Raw genomic sequence first — 19,150 nt, 5'->3', positions numbered from 1 at the left:
ATAGAAGGAAAGATAAAGGCTTTTCCAGACAAACAAAACCTGAAGGAATTCATGAACACTAAGCAAGTTCTGCAAGAGATCCTTAGGGGGACTCTGTGAGTGGAATGCTGCAAAGACTACAAAGGACCAGAGACATCACCACAAGCATGAAACCTACAGGTAACACAATGACACTAAATCCATATCTTTCTTTTTTTTTTTTTAATTTTTTTTTTCAACGTTCATTTATTTATTTTGGGACAGAGAGAGACAGAGCATGAACGGGCAGGGGCAGAGAGAGAGGGAGACACAGAATTGGAAACAGGCTCCAGGCTCTGAGCCATCAGCCCAGAGTCTGACGCGGGGCTCGAACTCACGGACCTTGAGATCGTGACCTGGCTGAAGTCGGACGCTCAACCAACTGTGCCACCCAGGCGCCCCTAAATCCATATCTTTCAATAATCACTCTGAATGTAAATGGACTAAATGCCCCAATCAAACACCTAACATATCAGAATGGATTAAAAAAAAAACCAAGATCCATCTATATGCTGTCTACAACAGGTCCATTTTAGACCTGAGGACACTTTCAGATTGAAAGTGAGGGGATGGAGAACCATCTATCATACTACTGGAAGTCAAAAGAAAGCAGGGGTAGCCAGACTTATATCACACGAACTTGATTTTAATCTAAAGGCTGTAACAAGACATGAGGAAGGGCAATATATCATAATTACAGGGTCTATACATCAAGAAGAGCTAACAATTGTAAATGTTTATGCTCCCAAGTTGATTGCACCCAAATACATAAATCAGTTAATCACAAACATAAGTGATCTTATTGATAGAAATACTGTAATTGGAGGAAAGTTTAATTCTCCACTTACAACAATGGACGGATTGTCTGGGCAAAAAAAATCAATGAAGAAACAATGGCTTTGAATGATACAGTGGACCAGATGGACTTGACAGATATTTCCAGAACTTTTCATCCTAAAGCAGCAGAATTCTATTCGGGTGCACGTGGAACATTCTCCAAAATAGATCACATCCTAGGTCACAAAACAGCCCTCAACAAATATAAAAGAACCGAGATCATACCGTGCATATTTTCAGACAACAATGCTATGAAACTTGAAGTCAACCACAAGAAAAATTTTGGAAAGCCTCCAAATGCATGGAGGTTAAAGAACATCCTACTAAAGAATGTTGGGTCAACCAGGCACTTAAAGAAGAAATTAAAACCTATATGGAAGCAAGTGAAAATGAAAACATGACAGTCCGAATCCTTTGGGATGCAGCAAAGGCAGTTCTAAGAGGTAAATACATTGCAATCCAGGCCTATCTCAAGAAATAAGAAATATCCCAAATACAAAATCTAATAGCACACCTAAAGGAAGTACAAGCAGAACAGCAAAGAAACCCCAAAGCCAACAGAACAGCAGAAGAAGAGAAATAATAAAGATTAGAGCAGAAATAAAAAATATAGAACCCCCCCCGCCAAAAAAAAAATACAGTAGAACCGATCAATGAATCTAATAGCTAGTTTTTTTTCTTTTCTCGAAAAAAGAAACAAAATTGATAAACCCCTAGTCAGGCTTCTCAAAAAGAAAAGAGAGAGGACCCAAATAGATAAAAATCATAAATAAAAGTGGACAGATCACAACCAACATCACAGAAATACAATTTTCAGGGAATACTATGAAAAATTACATGCCAACAAACTGGACAACCTGGAGGAAATGGACAAATTTCTAGACACCCACACGCTACCAAAACTCAAACAGGAAGAAATAGAAAATTTGAACACACCCATAACCAGTGAAGAAATTGAATCAGTTATCAAAAATCTAACAACAGATAAGAGTCCTGGGCCACATGGCTTCCTAGGGGAATTCTACCAGACATTTATTTTTTTTAATTTTTTTTTCAACGTTTATTTATTTTTGGGACAGAGAGAGACAGAGCATGAACGGGGGAGGGGCAGAGAGAGAGGGAGACACAGAATCAGAAACAGGCTCCAGGCTCTGAGCCATCAGCCCAGAGCCCGACACGGGGCTCGAACTCACGGATCGCGAGATCGTGACCTGGCTGAAGTCGGACGCTTAACCGACTGCGCCACCCAGGCGCCCCATCTACCAGACATTTAAAACAGAGTTAATACTCATCCTTCTCAAGCTATTCCAAAAAATAGACATGGAAGAAAGCTTCCGGACTCATTCTGTGAAGCCACCATTATCTTGATTCCCAAACCAGACCGAGACCCCACTAAAAAGGAGAATTACAGACCAATATCCCTGATTAACATAAATGCAAAAATTCCCAACAAAATACTAGCAAATCAAATTCAACAGTATCTCAAAAGAATTATTCACCACGATTAAGTGGGATTCATTTCTGGGCTGCATGGCTGGGTCAATATTCTCAAATCAATTAATGTGATACATCACATTATTAGAAGAAAGGATAAGAACCATATGATCCTGTCAACAGATGCGGAAAAAGCATTTGACAAAATATAGCATCCTTTCTTAATAAAAGCCCTCAAGAAAGTCGGGATAGAAGGAACCTACATTAACTTCATAAGAGCCATATATTAAAAGCCCACAGCTAATACCATCCTCGTGGAAACAAAGTAAGAGCTTTCCCCCAACATCAGGAACATGGCAGGGATGTCCACTCTCATGGCTGTCGTTTAACATCATGTTGGAAGTCCTAGCCTCAGCAAGCAGACAACAAAATGAAATAAAAGGCATCCAAATTGGCGAAGAAGTCAAACTTTCACGTTCCGCAATGACATGATACTCTACATGGAAAACCTGAAAGACTCCACCAAAAAGCTGCTAGAACTGATACATGAATTCAGCAAAGTCACAGGATACAAAACCAATGTACAGAAATCAGTTGCCTTTCTATATACCAATAATGAAGCAACAGACTACTTTCTTACACCATACACAAAATTAAACTCAAAATTGATGAAAGACCTAAATGTGAGAGAGAAAACCATTAAAACCCTAGAGGAGAAAACAGGCAATAACCTCTTTGACCTGAGCCCCAGCAATTTCTTGCTCGACCCATCTCCGAAGGCAAGGGAAATAAAAGAAAAAATGAACTCTTGGGACCTCATCAAGATAAAAAGCTTCTGCACTGCAAAGGAAACAATCAACAAAACAAAAAGGCAACCAATGCAATGGAGAAGATATTTAAAAATGACATATCCAATAAAGGGTTAGTATCCAAAATCTATAAAGAACTTACCAACCTCAACACCCAAAAAACAAATAACCCAGTGAAGAAATGGGCAGACAACATGAATAGACACTTTTCCAAAAAAGACATCCAAATGGCCAACAGACACATGCAAAGATGTTCAACGTCACTCATCATTAGGGAAATACAAATCAAAACCACATTGAGATGCCACCTTACACCGGACAGAGTGGCTAAAATTAACAACTCAGGAAACAAAAGATGTTGGCTAGGATGTGGAGAAACGGTAACTCTCTAGACTGTTGGTGGGAATGCAAACTGGTGCAGCCGCTCTGGAAAACATCATGGAGGTTCCTCAAAAAATTAAAATGGAACATCCCTACAACCCAGCAATAGCACTACTAAGAATTTATCCAAAGGATACAGGAGGGCTGATTCACAGGGGAACATGTACCCCAATATTTATAGTAGCACTTTCAACAATAGCCAAATTATGGAAAGAGCCCAAAAGTCCATCAACAGGAGAATGGATAAAGATGTGGTTTATATATACAATGGAATACTACTTGGCAATGAGAAAGAATGAAATCCTGCCTTTTGCAACAACATGGATGGAACTGGAGGGCATTATGCTAAGTGAAATAAGTCAGTCAGAGAAAGACAGATGTCATATGTTTTCACTCATATGTGGAGCTTAGGAAACTTAACAAAAGACCATGGGGGAAGGGAAGGGAAGAAATAATTTCAACCAGAGGGGGAGGCAAACCATAAGAGACTCTTAAATACAGAGAACGAACTGAGGGTTGATGGGGGTGGGGGAGGGGGGAAAATGGGTGATGGGTATTGAGGAGGGCACTTGTTGGGATGAGCACTGGATGCTGTATGTAAGTGACAAATCATAGGAATCTGCCCCCAAAACCAAGAGGACACTGTATACACTGTATGTTAGCTAACTTGACAATTTATTGACAATAAATTGTCAAGCTACCTATATATATATATATATATATATATATATATATATATATATGTATGTATTTACAAAAACTTTTAAAAATATATTCAGTTTCACTGAAGGGTAAATCTTCTACTGTCCCTGGCATCCCTGGCATGTGCCTGCTCCCAGAGAAGAACCTGCAGTGTAGACAGGGCTGCTTAGAGCTCTCCCCACGCTGCCATTCTCCTCCTGTCCTTGCCTTGGCTCTGATTCTTCATGGGCTGGGGGAGAAGAGGCAGAAACACTGAAGATGAGTCAAGTGTAGTCTGGCCTTGGTGGGGGGACAGTGGCAGCATTCTTAGTGGCTCCTTTCCCCATGGAACACTGTTAATGAGCCTTCAGAGAGTCTCCTCTGGGAATCTGAAATCATAAGCCCAACAGAAGGCCACTCTCTCCTCTCCCATCGCTTGCTTCAACGTCTGTTCCTAGTGCCTGGACTTCCAGAACTCTGATGCACATACAAGCTGCTGGGATCCCTGCTGGGCCCCTGGGCAAGTCCCCTTCAAACTGGCTTTGGGTGCCTCCCTCCCATGTGGCCCACATTTGATATATGAAGAACACATACTTTTGCCCCCCTGCTCCTTAGTGAAAGTTCTGACTGCGTCCAAGACCTCCACCACCATGGGTACTCTGCTCCCTCCACAGAGCAAAGCTAGAGCCTTCATGTATCCCATGGGACCACCAGGCAGCAAAGCCAAACTCCGAAGGACACACAACAAGTCTCTTAATGTACACCATCCACACCCCTCTGGCAGTATCAAACTCCAGAGGCCGCCTCACTAGGTTTCAGGAGAGAGAGAACCTCCATCTCTCTGGACATGGCATGCAGAGACGACTCCCTGTGGGGCCTCCCTTAAATAGTCACACGGTTACACCTGGGTCACCTTCTGCCCTGGGGAGACGATTCTCCCACAGATGGACTCCAAGAATTGACCAATACTAATTTGTCATTGTCCCTATAAATTAAATGTTCTCGTTTAAAAAGCCCTTTCCTCTTGGGATGCCTGGCTGGATCATTTGGAAGAGCATGCGACCCTTGATCTCATGGTCATGAGCTGGAGCCCCATGTTGGGTGTAGAGATTACTTAAATGCAGAAACCTAACAGAAAAAAAAAAAAAGTCCTTTCCTCTTGACCCCTTCAAATATCTATCAAATTAGTTGAAGGACTAAACCTCACAAAACTGGTTCTTGCTTCTTCCTTTGGGCATCCTATATGGATCTTCTAGCATAGAGTTTTGGACTGCGGGGTATTGGCAATTAGCAAAGATTCAACTGATATTAAGGGAGATATTTATGTTAATATCCACCCACATTTACCCCGAGCCTTTCATATAGCCTTCTGACCCAGATTTCAAGTTAATGCAGGTCATTTACATTGGACCCTAACTTTGACATCTGATATTGAACTTGTCACAAACCTAACTGAACACTGTTGCTCCTGACTCTATCCTTCCCCTGAAAATCTTACCTGTCACCCTGAACTTTCCTGTTTCTGAATAGAAGCATGACCATCATACCCATCACCCACATGGACACATCCTACACATCCTTCACAGTAGACTTCATATGCTAAATCCTTCCTCAGGTCTTCCTCTATAAATCCTAGTGTAAATTCCCCATCATGAGTCATGACTATCACATATTTCAACAACAGGGATCATGCACACATTAAACGCTGGAAATACCACAGTCTTCAGCACTGAAATAGAACCACATTCAGAGAAAACTGGAATATAAAATATGTTAAGAGAAGTGAGTGAGCAATATTTCGATTGTCAAGTGAAGAGATAATGATTTATTTGATTTACTGGTTTTTTCTCTGGGTATGTCTTACCTTCCAAATAGAATCTAAGGTTGGGAGAAAAGAAATCAGCTTACATAAGCTGCACATTCAAATGGCCTGAACACAGGTTAATTGTATTAAGAATGCTTCTGCATATCTCTGGGGGAAAATATCTTTTAAACGGTTCTGAAATGAAAAAGGTCAGGAGAGAGCATGAATACTTTGCTCTCTAGACATACTATCACACAGATGAGTCACTTACAAGGAAGTACTTTTGAACATAAGAAGTGCATGATGGCAAAGAGTACTTTGGTCTCACTTTGTCATTTGACACATGTTTTCTCATGAGAGGATTTTTCTTCCGTGTTGCTTTTACTGCATTCTGAATACTGGTGATGAATCTTAGAATGAGCGGGTATTTAGAATCTTAAATTTTCCAGACTTAATCTCTAATCCGTCTCCCGAAAAGTCACTGATATGGTAAATACTCTCAGTCATGTTCACAGAAAAACAAAGGACGAATAAAAATTCTAATAATTTGGATTTGGGATGTCTGCAATCCTTGTGAGTGACTGACAGTCACCCATCTAACTTTGAAGTTTCTCTATTATTTTAGCAAGACAGAACCTTTCATCTACTTACTGCAAATGTCACAGCATGGAAGGGTAAGGAGAGATTTTTCTGGTGTCAGGAAACAAGCACTAGAGGGAATGAAAAACCATCAACAACAATAAAGATGCTCTGAAAGAGAACTGGGTACCATAAGATTTATCAATCAGGTTCTCACAGGAAAAAGATAGTCTGCTCTCATTAGGTACTTGGAGAAAGTTTAGAGAAGGGGCCTCTTACACACTGTGGACACAGGGAACTTGAGAAACCACAGGGACGTTGATAGTATCGATAAGAAAATTAAATCCCACCTGAAGGGGTGAACGAAAGACTGGAATTCAGAAGAAGAGTTGGGTAGAAAGCCCACCAAGGGAGGAGCTGTGACCTTTGGCGTAGGGTTGCAGTTAGTCAGAGATGGCCCTGCAGAGATAGAGGTGGGAGAATGGATACCCCAGCCTTGCTTTTCTACTTCCACAGGGCCTCTGACTTGGACTTCCCATTGGCCAGCCAGGAAGAAGTCAGAGAGCAAGAGATCCCACCGATGTAATGCAAATAGATCAGCCTCAGGGGGCAAAGAGCTAGGGTGAAGTGTGATTCTGAAGAGGCAAATGAAAACTATGTGACCCAGATGGGATTTTTCAGATACAATTGGAGACATTTTAAGTTAGGATGGTCCCTAAAAAAGAAGAGAGAGAAACACAATAAGAGAATCCTGTGACTTTCAGATCTTCATGAACCACAGAACAATCTTTCCAGAGAAACCCAATACCTCCCTAAAAAGTACTTGTGACCATGCAGTGCAACGACACATGTGACCAGTGGTTCAGACACTTAACATGTGCAGGATTTCTGATTTGAATTTTCCTGAGTCTTTGAACTCTATATGCCATTGCCTGATTATGCCAACTTTGTGTGAAGAGGGACAGGTGGGAAGGGGAGGCGGTGGGGACTGAGAGCTGGGAAGACGCTTCATTCTGGTTAGTTCTCACTGCATAACAAACCATTCTGAAGCTCACTGGTTAAAAACAAAAACCATCATTTATTTGTTCTCATAAAGCTGCAATTTGGTCAGGACTCAGTGGGAATGGATCATCTTTGCTTTCTGCAACTTCGCCTGAGATAGCGGGGCAGCCGGAGGGCCCGCTTCTGGGACAGCCGGAGTTGCCTCATTTGCATGGTGGGCAACTTGGTGTGAGTCACAAATGAAAGGTGAGCTGGGAAGTGGGCCAGTGACTTCAGGCCCTCTGGAAGGGGGCCTCTCAAGAGGCAGCCTGGGCTTTCTCACAACATGACAGTCAAGTTCCAAGGGCAAGAACCCCAACAGGGCAAGGAAGCATTGCCCATATGTAACCTTAGAGTCACAAGGTGTTGCTTCAACCATCTGCTATTAATTGAAACGGTCCCAGATCTGCCCAGTTCCAAGGTAGAGGACACAGGCCCCACAAGTCAGTGGCAGGAGTAACAGGGTCAGGTTATAGGAAGAATAAGTAGAAGCTACTGTCACAGCTATCTATGGAAACTACAATCTACCACTATCGCAAATCATCGTAAATTCAGAAGAAAAAACGAAATGGTCTTTACTACCACAACATATCCCATATTTTTGAAAGCACGCTCATAATCCCATTTGAGCCATCTCTAAATAATCCTGTCTCAGCTTCTTCCCCGATATTTTTTATTTCTTCAGCATACTTCATCTTTAGCAATTTTATTTTTTCCTCCCGTTCTTCCTGTGATTTATCAGCATATTCCTTTTCTACTAGTTTAATTTCATTATTTAATTGATCGGTGTAGATCTTCTTCAGGTCTTCTTCCCGTTGCTTCAGCCTCTTCTCTGTGTCCTCGTAAATGGCATTGGTAAAGTAAGCCCCTCCGTTGCTCTGCACCATCTCCTCTATCAGCTCCACCAGCTCCTGCACCTGAGCTTCCTTCTCCGCCTCTGAGGCTCTGTTGTTGAAGGCACAGTAGCGGTTCCCACACTCGCTGATGATGTTTCTTAGCTTCACATCTGAATCTGCCAAGAAGTCACTCAGGCTCTGCCCCTCCAAGTCATCTTTGCGAGTGAACAACACGATCATGTGCTTCAACGCTGGCTTCCCAAAGACAGCCTTGATCAATGCCACGGTCTTCTGCTCTTCCTCTGTGTAGCGGCCCACCTGGAGGACCAAGATGATGGCGTGGGGCCCAGGGCAGGAGTAGAGGACACACCGGCTGATTTCCCTGCACGTGGTATACAGGGTCTCCTTGGTGTCAAAGAGCCCTGGGGTGTCAACAACAACAAGTTTCCTCCCCTTCCATTCCTTGGATGCTTTTTGACACTTGGGGCAGACAGCACTGGGAGCAACTCTAGACTCAAAGACTCTACTCCCCAGGATGGTGTTTGCCGTTGCGCTCTTCCCACTTCCAGTTTTCCCCACCAAAACAATCCTCAGAGTGTTGTCCTGAGGGTCTTCCACGTCACTACCAGTGGTCTCTGTGGGTTGTAAAAAAGAGAAGGAGAAGAAAAAGAGTCAACGAAGGTAAGTGGAAACCATCACATTCCTCTTATCTCCTTTGTGTTTCTCCATGAAAACCTGCAGTAGTGTACTATCCATGTTGGTCCCATAAAGACAAAAAGATAAAACAATTCACTCACCATGGAAGAAACAATGAAGTAGTTAAAGAGTTCCCCTACAAAAGAGTATCAGGTCCAGATGGTTTCATGGGGATCTCACTTAACCTTTCTTAAACTATTCCTGATGACTTAAAACAGAAAGAAATCTTTCCTGTTCTTTCTATGACACAAGTATGATATTGATCCCAAAGGCTAACAAAGATTTCACCAATAAATAAAGCTACAGACATGTCTCATTTGCGAATACTAATGCAAAAATCCCAAATAAATTGTCAGACACTAAAAAGTAAAACCCCACGATTAAATGTGATTTATTTCAGAAATAGTAGGGTGGTTCAATATGAGAAAATGGATTGTTACAACACATCCCCTTTAGTAGATTTAAGAAGAAAAATACCTTCATACAGGACAGACATTTCCCCAAATTCAACACTGTTTTAATAGATACTTCTTTAACGTGATTTTATAGAAATATAAATTTTAAAAAATTTGTCACCATTTTTTTCTCTGCAGCTAAAATAGTTGACTGTAAACTTCATTTGGATGAATGAAGAAAGGAAATTAGCCTGTACAGTCAAAAAAGAGAAGAACGATGAGGGAGGGCCAGCTCTACTAGATAGTAAAATATTTTAGCCCCTATAATTAAGGCAGTATGAAGTGTGTGTGAACAGAGACAAACCGAAAACAAAAACTGACAATTCAGAAATAGACCAAATTGGTCAACTATATTCATGAGTATCCAGTTCAATTGTATCGTGTTACATTTATCTTCCATAAGGCAGCATCTTACAGCAATGGGGAGACAGATGGACTAATAACCAGCATTGGGATAACTACAAAACCACACAGAAAAAGACAAAACTGCACCCACATCTTCATGCCATTCACATGCTAAATACGTTAGAAAATACACACTAAAATTCAATCCACATAAATACTAGAAGAAACTCAGACAAAACCTTTGTAACCTAGGTGCGGGGCAACTCTTTCTAAGATTTGAAAGATTGTAAGGAAAAGGATTCATACATCTCACTACATAAAGATCTAAAAGACAATGGGAGACAACGAACACCATAGACAATTAAAATACGAATGTCAGACTATATCAAAGAGGGTTAATTCTCCTCTTATACAAAGAATACATAAAGGTAGAGAGACAAATGTCCAATAGCTCGATAGAAAATGGAGCAAGACATATGAATAAACAGTTCAAAGAAAAAAAAAATGTCAATGCTCCTCAACTATGTAAAAATATATGAACACTAACTTAAAGTAGAGAAAATATAAACCCAACATAGGAAAAGAAAAAAACTAAATATAACAAATTAAAATTACACTGAGATACTATTTCTCCACTTACAGATTTGGCAAAAGTGCAAAAATTTGCTGCTATAATCAGTCTGTAAAGGTTTAGAGGAAACAGGTTCTCTTCTCCATGGCTAATGAGAATAGAAAAACAGTCTAAAACCTACAGGGGAGAAATTAGCAATATCATACAAATCACATATACATTTATTCTTGGATTGTGAGTGCCAATTTTAGGATTTATGCCTGTAGTGGTCAAGGGCAGGTCACCCCTAAACGTGCAACTTTGGCATACTATTTCTTTTTTTAAATTTTTTTACATTTATTTATTTTGGAGAAACAGAGTGAGACAAAGCATGAGCGGGGGAGGGGCAGAGAGAGAAGGAGACACAGAATCTGAAGCAGGCTCCAGGCTCCCAACAAGCGGTTAGCACAGAGCCTGACGCTGGGCTTGAACCCACGAACTGTGAGATCATGACCTGAGCGAAGTCGGACGCTCAACCGACTGAGACACCCAGGCGCCCCGGCATACTGACTATTTCATATAAAAGTAACTTAAGACACAGCCTGTGTGGGAAGATTACTAAGACCCTCTTCTGTCCCCCTACAAGCAGGAAACAAATCTCCCATGTAAAAGGTGCCCTTCCTGTCCCAGGAGGTAAAGAGACACTCTCATGACCAGGGATAGGAGATTTAGAGCCAAGAAGAGTGTATAAACAGCCTACTACTTTCTACTAATTTACTACCCCAGCCCAAAGTCTCTTTAGAATTCCTCCCTAACAGATGCTCCCAAAGTTAAGTTTTCCTTGTTTTGTCAATCCCTCACAGATCCATCATCTCTTTGCCTAAAAAGTATAAAAACTGCCTGCCTTGGTCATCTCTCTTGGTCTTAGTTTCATTACTGAGCATCTGTGCACACTGCTTTTTTTTCTCTTGTTAATCTGCCTCAAGTGAATGTAATTCTTAGTGCAGCTGGAAGACCTTGAAGGGTAGAGGAAGAAGTTCCCCTTCCTTATATCCCAGAGCTACACTGACAAAAACACAGGAAAAGATTAGGCATATGTTTATTCTCTGTGTCACTATTTGTAATAATTAAAGACCAAAAACCTACCAAATGCCCACTAGTAGGGGTCTGATTGAATAAACCAAGGTACATACACACAGCGATGTACTATCCAACTGTAGAAAGGAATAAGAAATACCTCTCTATGCCGGGATGGAGAGATCTCCAGGATATTTCATTAAGCAAAAAAAAAGGCAAAGTGAAGAAAATAATATTTAGTTTACTGTCATTTCTCTAGTGGGGAGGAACATGAACTGTAGGTACAAAATACAACATATATTTCATGCACATGAAAAAGCAATGGCAGATCATCTGAACCGTCACCAAAGAAGTTACTGACAGAGGGATGGGAGGAATAAGGCGGGGGACAGGGTAGAAGCTGGAAACTACTTTGAATATACTTCGATTTCATAGATTTGTCTTGAAAGCATGTACTTCCTTCTTTTTGAGAGTTCGAATCACAGCTCTTTTCCTTTATGAAAGACCTACATGTGTACCTGCTGTTGCTGGCTGACATAAATTCAAAGAGGATTTTTCATTTGTACAAAAAAAAAGCTGAACACGAATACAGCGTTCCGCATTTGTTTCACAGCCAGTTGAGCTAATAGAGAGGCCGAGTGGGCCGTTGTCCACGCCAGCTGCCAATCACCTTCCCCGGGAACCTCACACAGGGGTTCACCATCCAGTCACCAGAGCTGTGAGCCAGATGAGCACGTGGGCTTTCTCTCAATTGAATTTGTGCATCTGTTAACAAGTTGTGTCTAAAAGTATCAGAAACACATAAGGGAGGTTATTTGGGGGAGATCTGGGAATGCGCACCCTTTTTCCATGTACATTCATGGTAATTGCTTCTATCCTTTATGTCATTTTGTTTCATAAAAGATTTCATAGGAACGTTCTGCTTGCGGATAGTGAGGAACATCTGTAAATAGCTTACATAATTATAAACAAAAACTATATTTTAAGATAACTGGTAAAAATCAAAAGCAAATGAAATACATAGTATTTGGTTTAATAGACAAACCACACAAAGAATTGGTCCAAGAAACTTGAAAATGCAGTTGCTTCATTGGCTATTGTCCTAATGGGATATAGTGTAAGGCCAAATAGGGGGAAAAACGTCAAGAAAATCTTAAATTGCTTTCAGGAATCCTGTCCTATTCTTAGCTTTTGTGCACATGTGTAGTTTTGAAGCCCAAGGACAAGCCCAGTGGCAATGAACACCCTTAGTGCCCATACTGTGCCCTTCAAATGCCATTTCCCACCAAAAACATTAGGAATCTTAGGAGAAGGTACCGATTCCATTTCTGGGCCAAGAAATGTGCAAGTGGATCCTAGACTATCCTAGTCACACTAAAAAGTGAGGATGCTATCAAAAACTACTCAGACCGTGGGACGCCTGGCTAGCTCTGTCAATACAGCATGCATCTCTTGACCCCACGTTCATGAGTTCTAGCCCCACATTGGGTGCAGAGATCACTTTCAAAAAAAAATGTTTGGATCTTACTGAAAGGACTACAGAACCAACTTGAAGAGGCTGACTGGACAGAGATGAGGTAATTTGAGTATCAATGAGAATAATAATTTCAATGGATTAAAATTCATCAAATATGTTGAAGTTCATGAATTCATAACAATACCATCATCGCGAAAGAAGTGAAGTGTTCTCTTTGGGGTATGCTAGGAAATGATGTCATCAGTCTGAACATGGACAAAAAAGAATCAAGCATTCCTTTTGTCTTATTAACTACACCTTATGGAAATGAAAGTATGATTCAGGGGAACTTTCTTTTTAAAGGATTATGCCATCCAATAAATGAAGAAAGAATGATAGAATTATAATATTATAATTTGTGACCGTTAATGAAACAAAGTTACTCTAGGCTATCATTACTGTCTGCTACATTACAGAAAGAGACAGAAGAATATATAAGGTGCCTTCTGATGGACGTTTACAACTGCACCTATGAAATATTGCCACCCAAATAACCAGGCAAGCCTTAATCTGATCAAGCCTCTCCTTCAATTTAAATTTATACAAAACACGGAAACTAGAAGAACATGTCATATGACGTCTTGAGGATTTAATGAGCAAAATGTACACTGTCCAATTCTCTTGGACAAAGGACCAACCATTTCTTAACCAAAAACATTTTACAAAAAGAAACAGGAAGGTGAAAACTTATTTATCAAATTAAATTTAAGAGATATGAAAGAATCAAAATTTATGAACCGTATTTGGAGCTGATTTCAATTTTGTTTTTTAAAAAAAAATTTAGTGTTTATTTATTTTTCAGAGAGACAGAGACAGAATGCGAGTGGGTTAGGGGCAGAGAGAGAGGGAGACCCAGAAGCAGAAGCAGGCTCCAGGCTGTGAGCTGTCAGCACAAAGTCCGACGCAGGGCTCGAACTCATGAGCTGTGAGATCATGACCTGAGCCGAAGTCGGACACTCAAACAACTGAGACACCCAGGCACCCCTGATTTCAATTTTAAAATCTAGGAGATGATCTGGGAATTGGAATACACCTGGTAATTTTTTAAAAATTCTAATTGCTTTTTGAACTCTGATCATGGTATATTTTAATGACCTTTATCTTCCAGACATACATATGTAAGTAATTACTGATGAAGTGATAAAATTTTTAGTATTCTAGTAATTTAATACTTTTTAGTATTCTAATGTTTAAAGTGTATTAATATGTATGTATGTATTATGTATTTAATCTCTACACCCAGCATGAGGCTCAAACTCACAACCCTGAGATCAAGAGTCCCATGCTCTTCCCACTGAGCCACATAGGCGCCCCCACTCTAATTTTTGAAATGAGGAGATTGATGTGGCTCAGAAATGCTGAGGAAGTTGCCCAAGGTCACTGCGCTAATGGGCTTTGGGCAGAGAAGGGATCCAATGCAAAGTATGTCTGACCCTACACTCATGCATAACTCTTGCAAGCTCTGGTCTCTTCTTGGTTCCTTCTCAGGTCCTTGATTCTACATTTCTGTTTACATTGGATCAGAAATAGATCATGGGAGGCCAGGGGAGGTAGTTCACTCTCTGTCCAGAAACATGAACTGGTAGCAACCCTGGAATTAGGGAAGGCAACCAAAGGGCTTCACGCACATTTGTTTTCTATAGAATAGCTCATTCTCTCCCATGGCATCCCTTCCTTACCTCCTCTGTTACACTGTCAATCACACCATTTCTCTCTTACATGTTGGAAAGGACACAGCCAGCTAAATTCTAGGCTTCCTGTGCCATTTGTGACCTGGGTATCCCGGGGAATTTGATAAAACCACACGCACACCGTCTGGGATTCAGATTTTCTTTCAGGAAAAAAGAGGGATTGGGACAGACTGGTCTCTAAATTGCCTTCCAGCTCTAAAGACCTGCCTTGAGGACACTAGTTTCCCACTAAGGGAAATGGATGGGGTGTCAGGCAGCACTCACTCTGTCATGACAGCAACTGATGGAAGATATGCTGTTCAGCAAGTTTGTCCTGCTAAATAGGAGACATGTGGACATGGGCCACTCAATCTCCTTACTCCCACTCTTCCTCCCCCGGACCCCTGTGGCAGCTTCCTGTTTGCTGGGCTGCTGGCACAGTACTCGGTCCCCTCTCAGACCAGAACCCACACCCATGCACACCCCTATGTCCTGCTGCCCCTCACGGTTCCATTGCTCTGAGGCCAGGCTCACCTTCTTTTGAAGGAGCTGAGTTCCCCATTGTTCTCCAAAGAACCTGTTTGAGCTGCTGCTTTTGCTTTCACTGTGAGGAAAATGTGTTTGCACCCTTCAAACCTCTGAGGCAGGAAGCTCAGATTGGGTGGAGCTAGTGAAGGAACTATTTGGCTTTAAAGAGACAGAAATATTGCCCTATAATTGGAGGAGTGCTTTACTTTTACCAAGGTGTAAGCTTTTTCTCCATGTGCCTGCTGTCACACCAAATTTTCCAAACCTATATTTGTTGTTTGGGGTTATACTGGTGGGTCCCAAAGGCCCTTATTACATGACACAAATCATGCAAACAGAGCCAGGTGTGGTGTTGGATCATCTTCCCTGCATGGCGTGGGAGACTCTGGGGTGATTCTAGGAAGAAGAAACTCAAATACGTGGCTAGATGTGTCCAAATTTAGAGCCTGGGACACTTCCCAGTGATTGTATCATATGGGTTTTCATGACAGTCTTTCATGAAGGTCTCAAGTTACTCATTAAAAATGTACCAGCCTTCAGGTACAAAGCCAAGAGTCTAAACCATTGGGAGCCAAGAGAAAAAAAGGAAGATGTGGCCTGGAAAAAGTCTTCCAATGACCATACACCTTCTCTAGTTTTCTTCATATGGTTCTTTCAAGCCCCAAAATATGCATGACCTGACAACAAAAGATGCACCCAGGGAGGAGATCAAACTTTCCCCTTCAACCTTCCTACTTTCCTCTACCCCAGACCCAGGCACAGGTAGATTTCCCCAGATTTAGCCAGTGCATCCATTCCAACCTGCTCTGGAAACTTTGAGATGATAGGCAGATGGTCAAACCTCTCACGGTTGGCCAGCTGTTCCAATTGTCTGTTGCATCATCGTAAAATTATAATGTTTTTGATTATATATTTTTGTTCACTACATTGAGACATGGGATTAGTTGATGCTCACACTTGAAGGTGGGTACTAAGAGAACTAAATGTGGCAGGAAGTAGTGGACAATGGGGTGGCAACCCATGGAGGGAAGCAGCTAGATTCGGAAATTATTGTATTAACACTATATTATTGGTCCATATCATTAGACCAGTTATTGGTGCTAATGACTTGGAGGGTCCCAGGTAACAGTTTTCCAACTTGCAATAAAGACACAGACCGGGACCAGCTATGTAATTTGCAAAGTCTGGCACAAAAGGAATATGCCAGGCCCTTTGTCAAAAACAAACAAAAAAAATTAAGAATTGCAAGATGACATCAATAGAACAGTAAACCCTTCTAAGTACAGGGCCCTGTGCAATGGCACAGGTCACATACCCATGAACTTGGTCTTGATGAGGCTGCATACATAAAAGTCTAGAGGAGAGCTAGAAACATATTTCCTCCCCAAAATATCTCTACCACTTCCTAGTTTCATTTCAAGCTACATATTCCTTGAGGGAAACTTGTCCTTGGATGTTTTCATGGTCAGCTAATTGCTTCTCCAGGTATTATGCTCAGGTAGGCTGCTAAGTTCCCTAGAGGGAACAGGAGACTAGTTGACACAGAATCCATGGATGCCACAAGAAATCAGATGCGGGTCTCAAATGGTGACAGCCTTGTGATCATTGGTCAAAAAGGAGCATGTGGCCCCCATCAGTCCCATCCTGAGCCCTAAGTTAGGAGTGATCTCCTTCTACAAGATTCTGGATAGAAGCAGTGTAGCCCCATATCTGAATTGTTCACTTAGCCACGGTCCTGATCATTGAGGGCTTCCTTCCACTTGCACCTATGCTGTGAGCCACAGGCCTCTCCACCGCTTGTCTCCTCCTGCAACCCTGGAAACACAACTTTCCACCCAGGATCTTGCTCCTTCCACATAGTCAGAAGCAGAGAGATAAATGTGGACAAAGCCACAGCTTCCTTTTTTATGTTTTCCTTTGATTCTTTCCATTTCACACACACACAGACATGTGGATATAATGAATTTTCAAAAGGTGTGGGGTCATTAAGAGACATTCTTTGAATTCTATAGGAGTCTTCTTGTGGGGCTCAGGGTGTTTTCTGATGCTCAGATCTAGATAATCTCAAAGCTCAACTTATTAAAATAGTGCAGAAATAATAACAGTAGTTTAAAAGAATCGTTCCCCCATTGTCCTGTTTCTTCTACATATCGTCTTTGGAACCTTGGTGGATCCGTTTCCTATTGCCTCCATAACAAATTCCCAAAACATTAGTAGCTTAAAACAATATAAACTTCACCTTCTGCAGTTATGGAGGACAAGAGCATGGAATTAGTCTTATGGAGATAAAATCAAGGTCCTGCAGAGCTGGTTCTTTCTGGAGGCTCCAGGAGAGAATCCATCCCTTGCCTCTTACATCTTCTAGAAGCTGCCAGCTGTCCTGGGCTTGTGACCACATCACACCAATCTCTGCTGCCTTTATCACATTGCCTTCTCGCCTCTCCTTAGAAGGACCTATCTGATTACATCTGGGGCCCACCCAGATAATCCGGAATAATCTCCCCATCTCAAAGTCATTAACTTAATCACACCTGCAAAGATGCTTATGGAATAAGGTAACATTCACAGGCTCTGGGGATTAGAGTGTGGCCATCCTTCGGGGGCCACCATTCAGTCTGCCACATTTGGGTGAGTTAACCTCTCTGCAACTCACTCCCCTAATCTTTAAAATGGAATACTTACTTCAGACGGTTATTGTGAAACCGGATAAATTTGTACACGTGAAGCGGTACTCAAACCATAGTGATCAATAGGTATTAGTTAGAAGTAGTAATAGAACCCTGTATGCTAGACTCATAGATTACCCTTCTAAGGCTCACCTACACATCAGAGATGCTGTCTTAATCAGCTTGCATAACCATAATACCACAGCCTGGGAGCAGGAACAACAGGAATTCATTTCTCACAGTTCTGGAGACTGGGCAGCCCAAGCCCAATGTGCCAGCCAACTTGTTTCCCTGGGGAAGGCTCACTTCCTGATTTGCAGATGGCGCCGTCTCACCATGTCCATACATGATGGAGCAGGGAAGCAACTCTCTGCTATCTCTTCTTACAAGGGCACTAATCCCATCAAGAGGACCCCAGATTCATGAACTCATGGAAACCCACTTACCTTATCCCCAAATACCATCATGTTGGGGGTTAGGGATTCTGGAGCCTTCTCTCTTGGTGCCAAATAAAACTAGTCACTTCTACTTTGTAACAATCTCTTTTAAGTGGATATCACTCAAGGTTTCCTGGTTTCTCCCCACTCACTCCACTCCCAAAGGGCACTGCATGAAAACGAAGACTCAGCACCTCCACAGCCTATCTACCAGGATAAGGGATCCGGATTATCTATGCCCCTGCACTCACATGTCTTCAATGAAATTGTCTTCTGGCTCCACGGATGTGCAAGAAGAGCTGCCTCTTGCAGGATAATGGCAGCCGTGTCACAAAAGAGATATAGGTGTTAGGTGTGACAGTGCACTTGGGGCTGAATCCCTCAAAGGAAACATTGAACAAACCCTCATGAAATAAGGACCATGCCCCCCAAAGAGACTTTTACTGACTTCCACGATGTTATATTCGGTTATGAACCACAACCATTCAGTCCTGTTCTCAAACAGGTCTCTGCTTCCTCCTAAGGCTTCTCCGAAGATCTGCCAAAAGTGACCACTCAGAATTTGTGTCTTCACTAGAGGGTCACAGTCTTGGAGCTTCAGGAAAAAACTGTAGGACGTGCTCTGAACTACTGTTGCCTCAAAGAGACTCTTCAGAGCAGGTTTCCAAGATGGCAGCACTGACTCCATGCTCAGACTGTGCCAGTGAGCAAAGCCAGGACTACTGGGACTCTCAGTCTGGAAGCATATGTACCTCATGAAATCAGACGACTGACTCAAGATCCAGCAGAG

General features: G+C 41.8%; 2 protein-coding genes and 1 pseudogene across 2 annotated transcripts in view; 1 reads left to right on the top strand and 2 right to left on the bottom strand.

Moving 5' to 3' along the window:
- LOC123607094 overlaps positions 1-15,348 on the bottom strand; it is a 71,426-nt pseudogene extending 56,078 nt beyond the window's left edge.
- The window catches only part of LOC123607095 (GTPase IMAP family member 1-like), a 60,383-nt gene that overhangs the window by 27,035 nt on the left and 14,198 nt on the right, over positions 1-19,150 (top strand). The window lies entirely within an intron of this gene.
- LOC123607098 (GTPase IMAP family member 7-like) lies at positions 7,602-15,306 on the bottom strand. The gene is made up of 2 exons (XM_045496130.1): positions 15,264-15,306; positions 7,602-9,052 (listed from the first exon to the last, which is right to left on the bottom strand). Exons 1-2 carry the CDS (start codon positions 15,289-15,291, stop codon positions 8,163-8,165), a joined length of 918 nt encoding a protein of 305 aa, XP_045352086.1. The 5' UTR covers positions 15,292-15,306; the 3' UTR covers positions 7,602-8,162.

This window comes from Leopardus geoffroyi, chromosome A2, assembly GCF_018350155.1.
Source record: "Leopardus geoffroyi isolate Oge1 chromosome A2, O.geoffroyi_Oge1_pat1.0, whole genome shotgun sequence".
NCBI lineage: Eukaryota > Metazoa > Chordata > Mammalia > Carnivora > Felidae > Leopardus > Leopardus geoffroyi.
The sequence above is the reverse complement of the archived record's forward strand: the minus strand, read 5'-3'. Positions and strand labels throughout refer to the sequence as shown.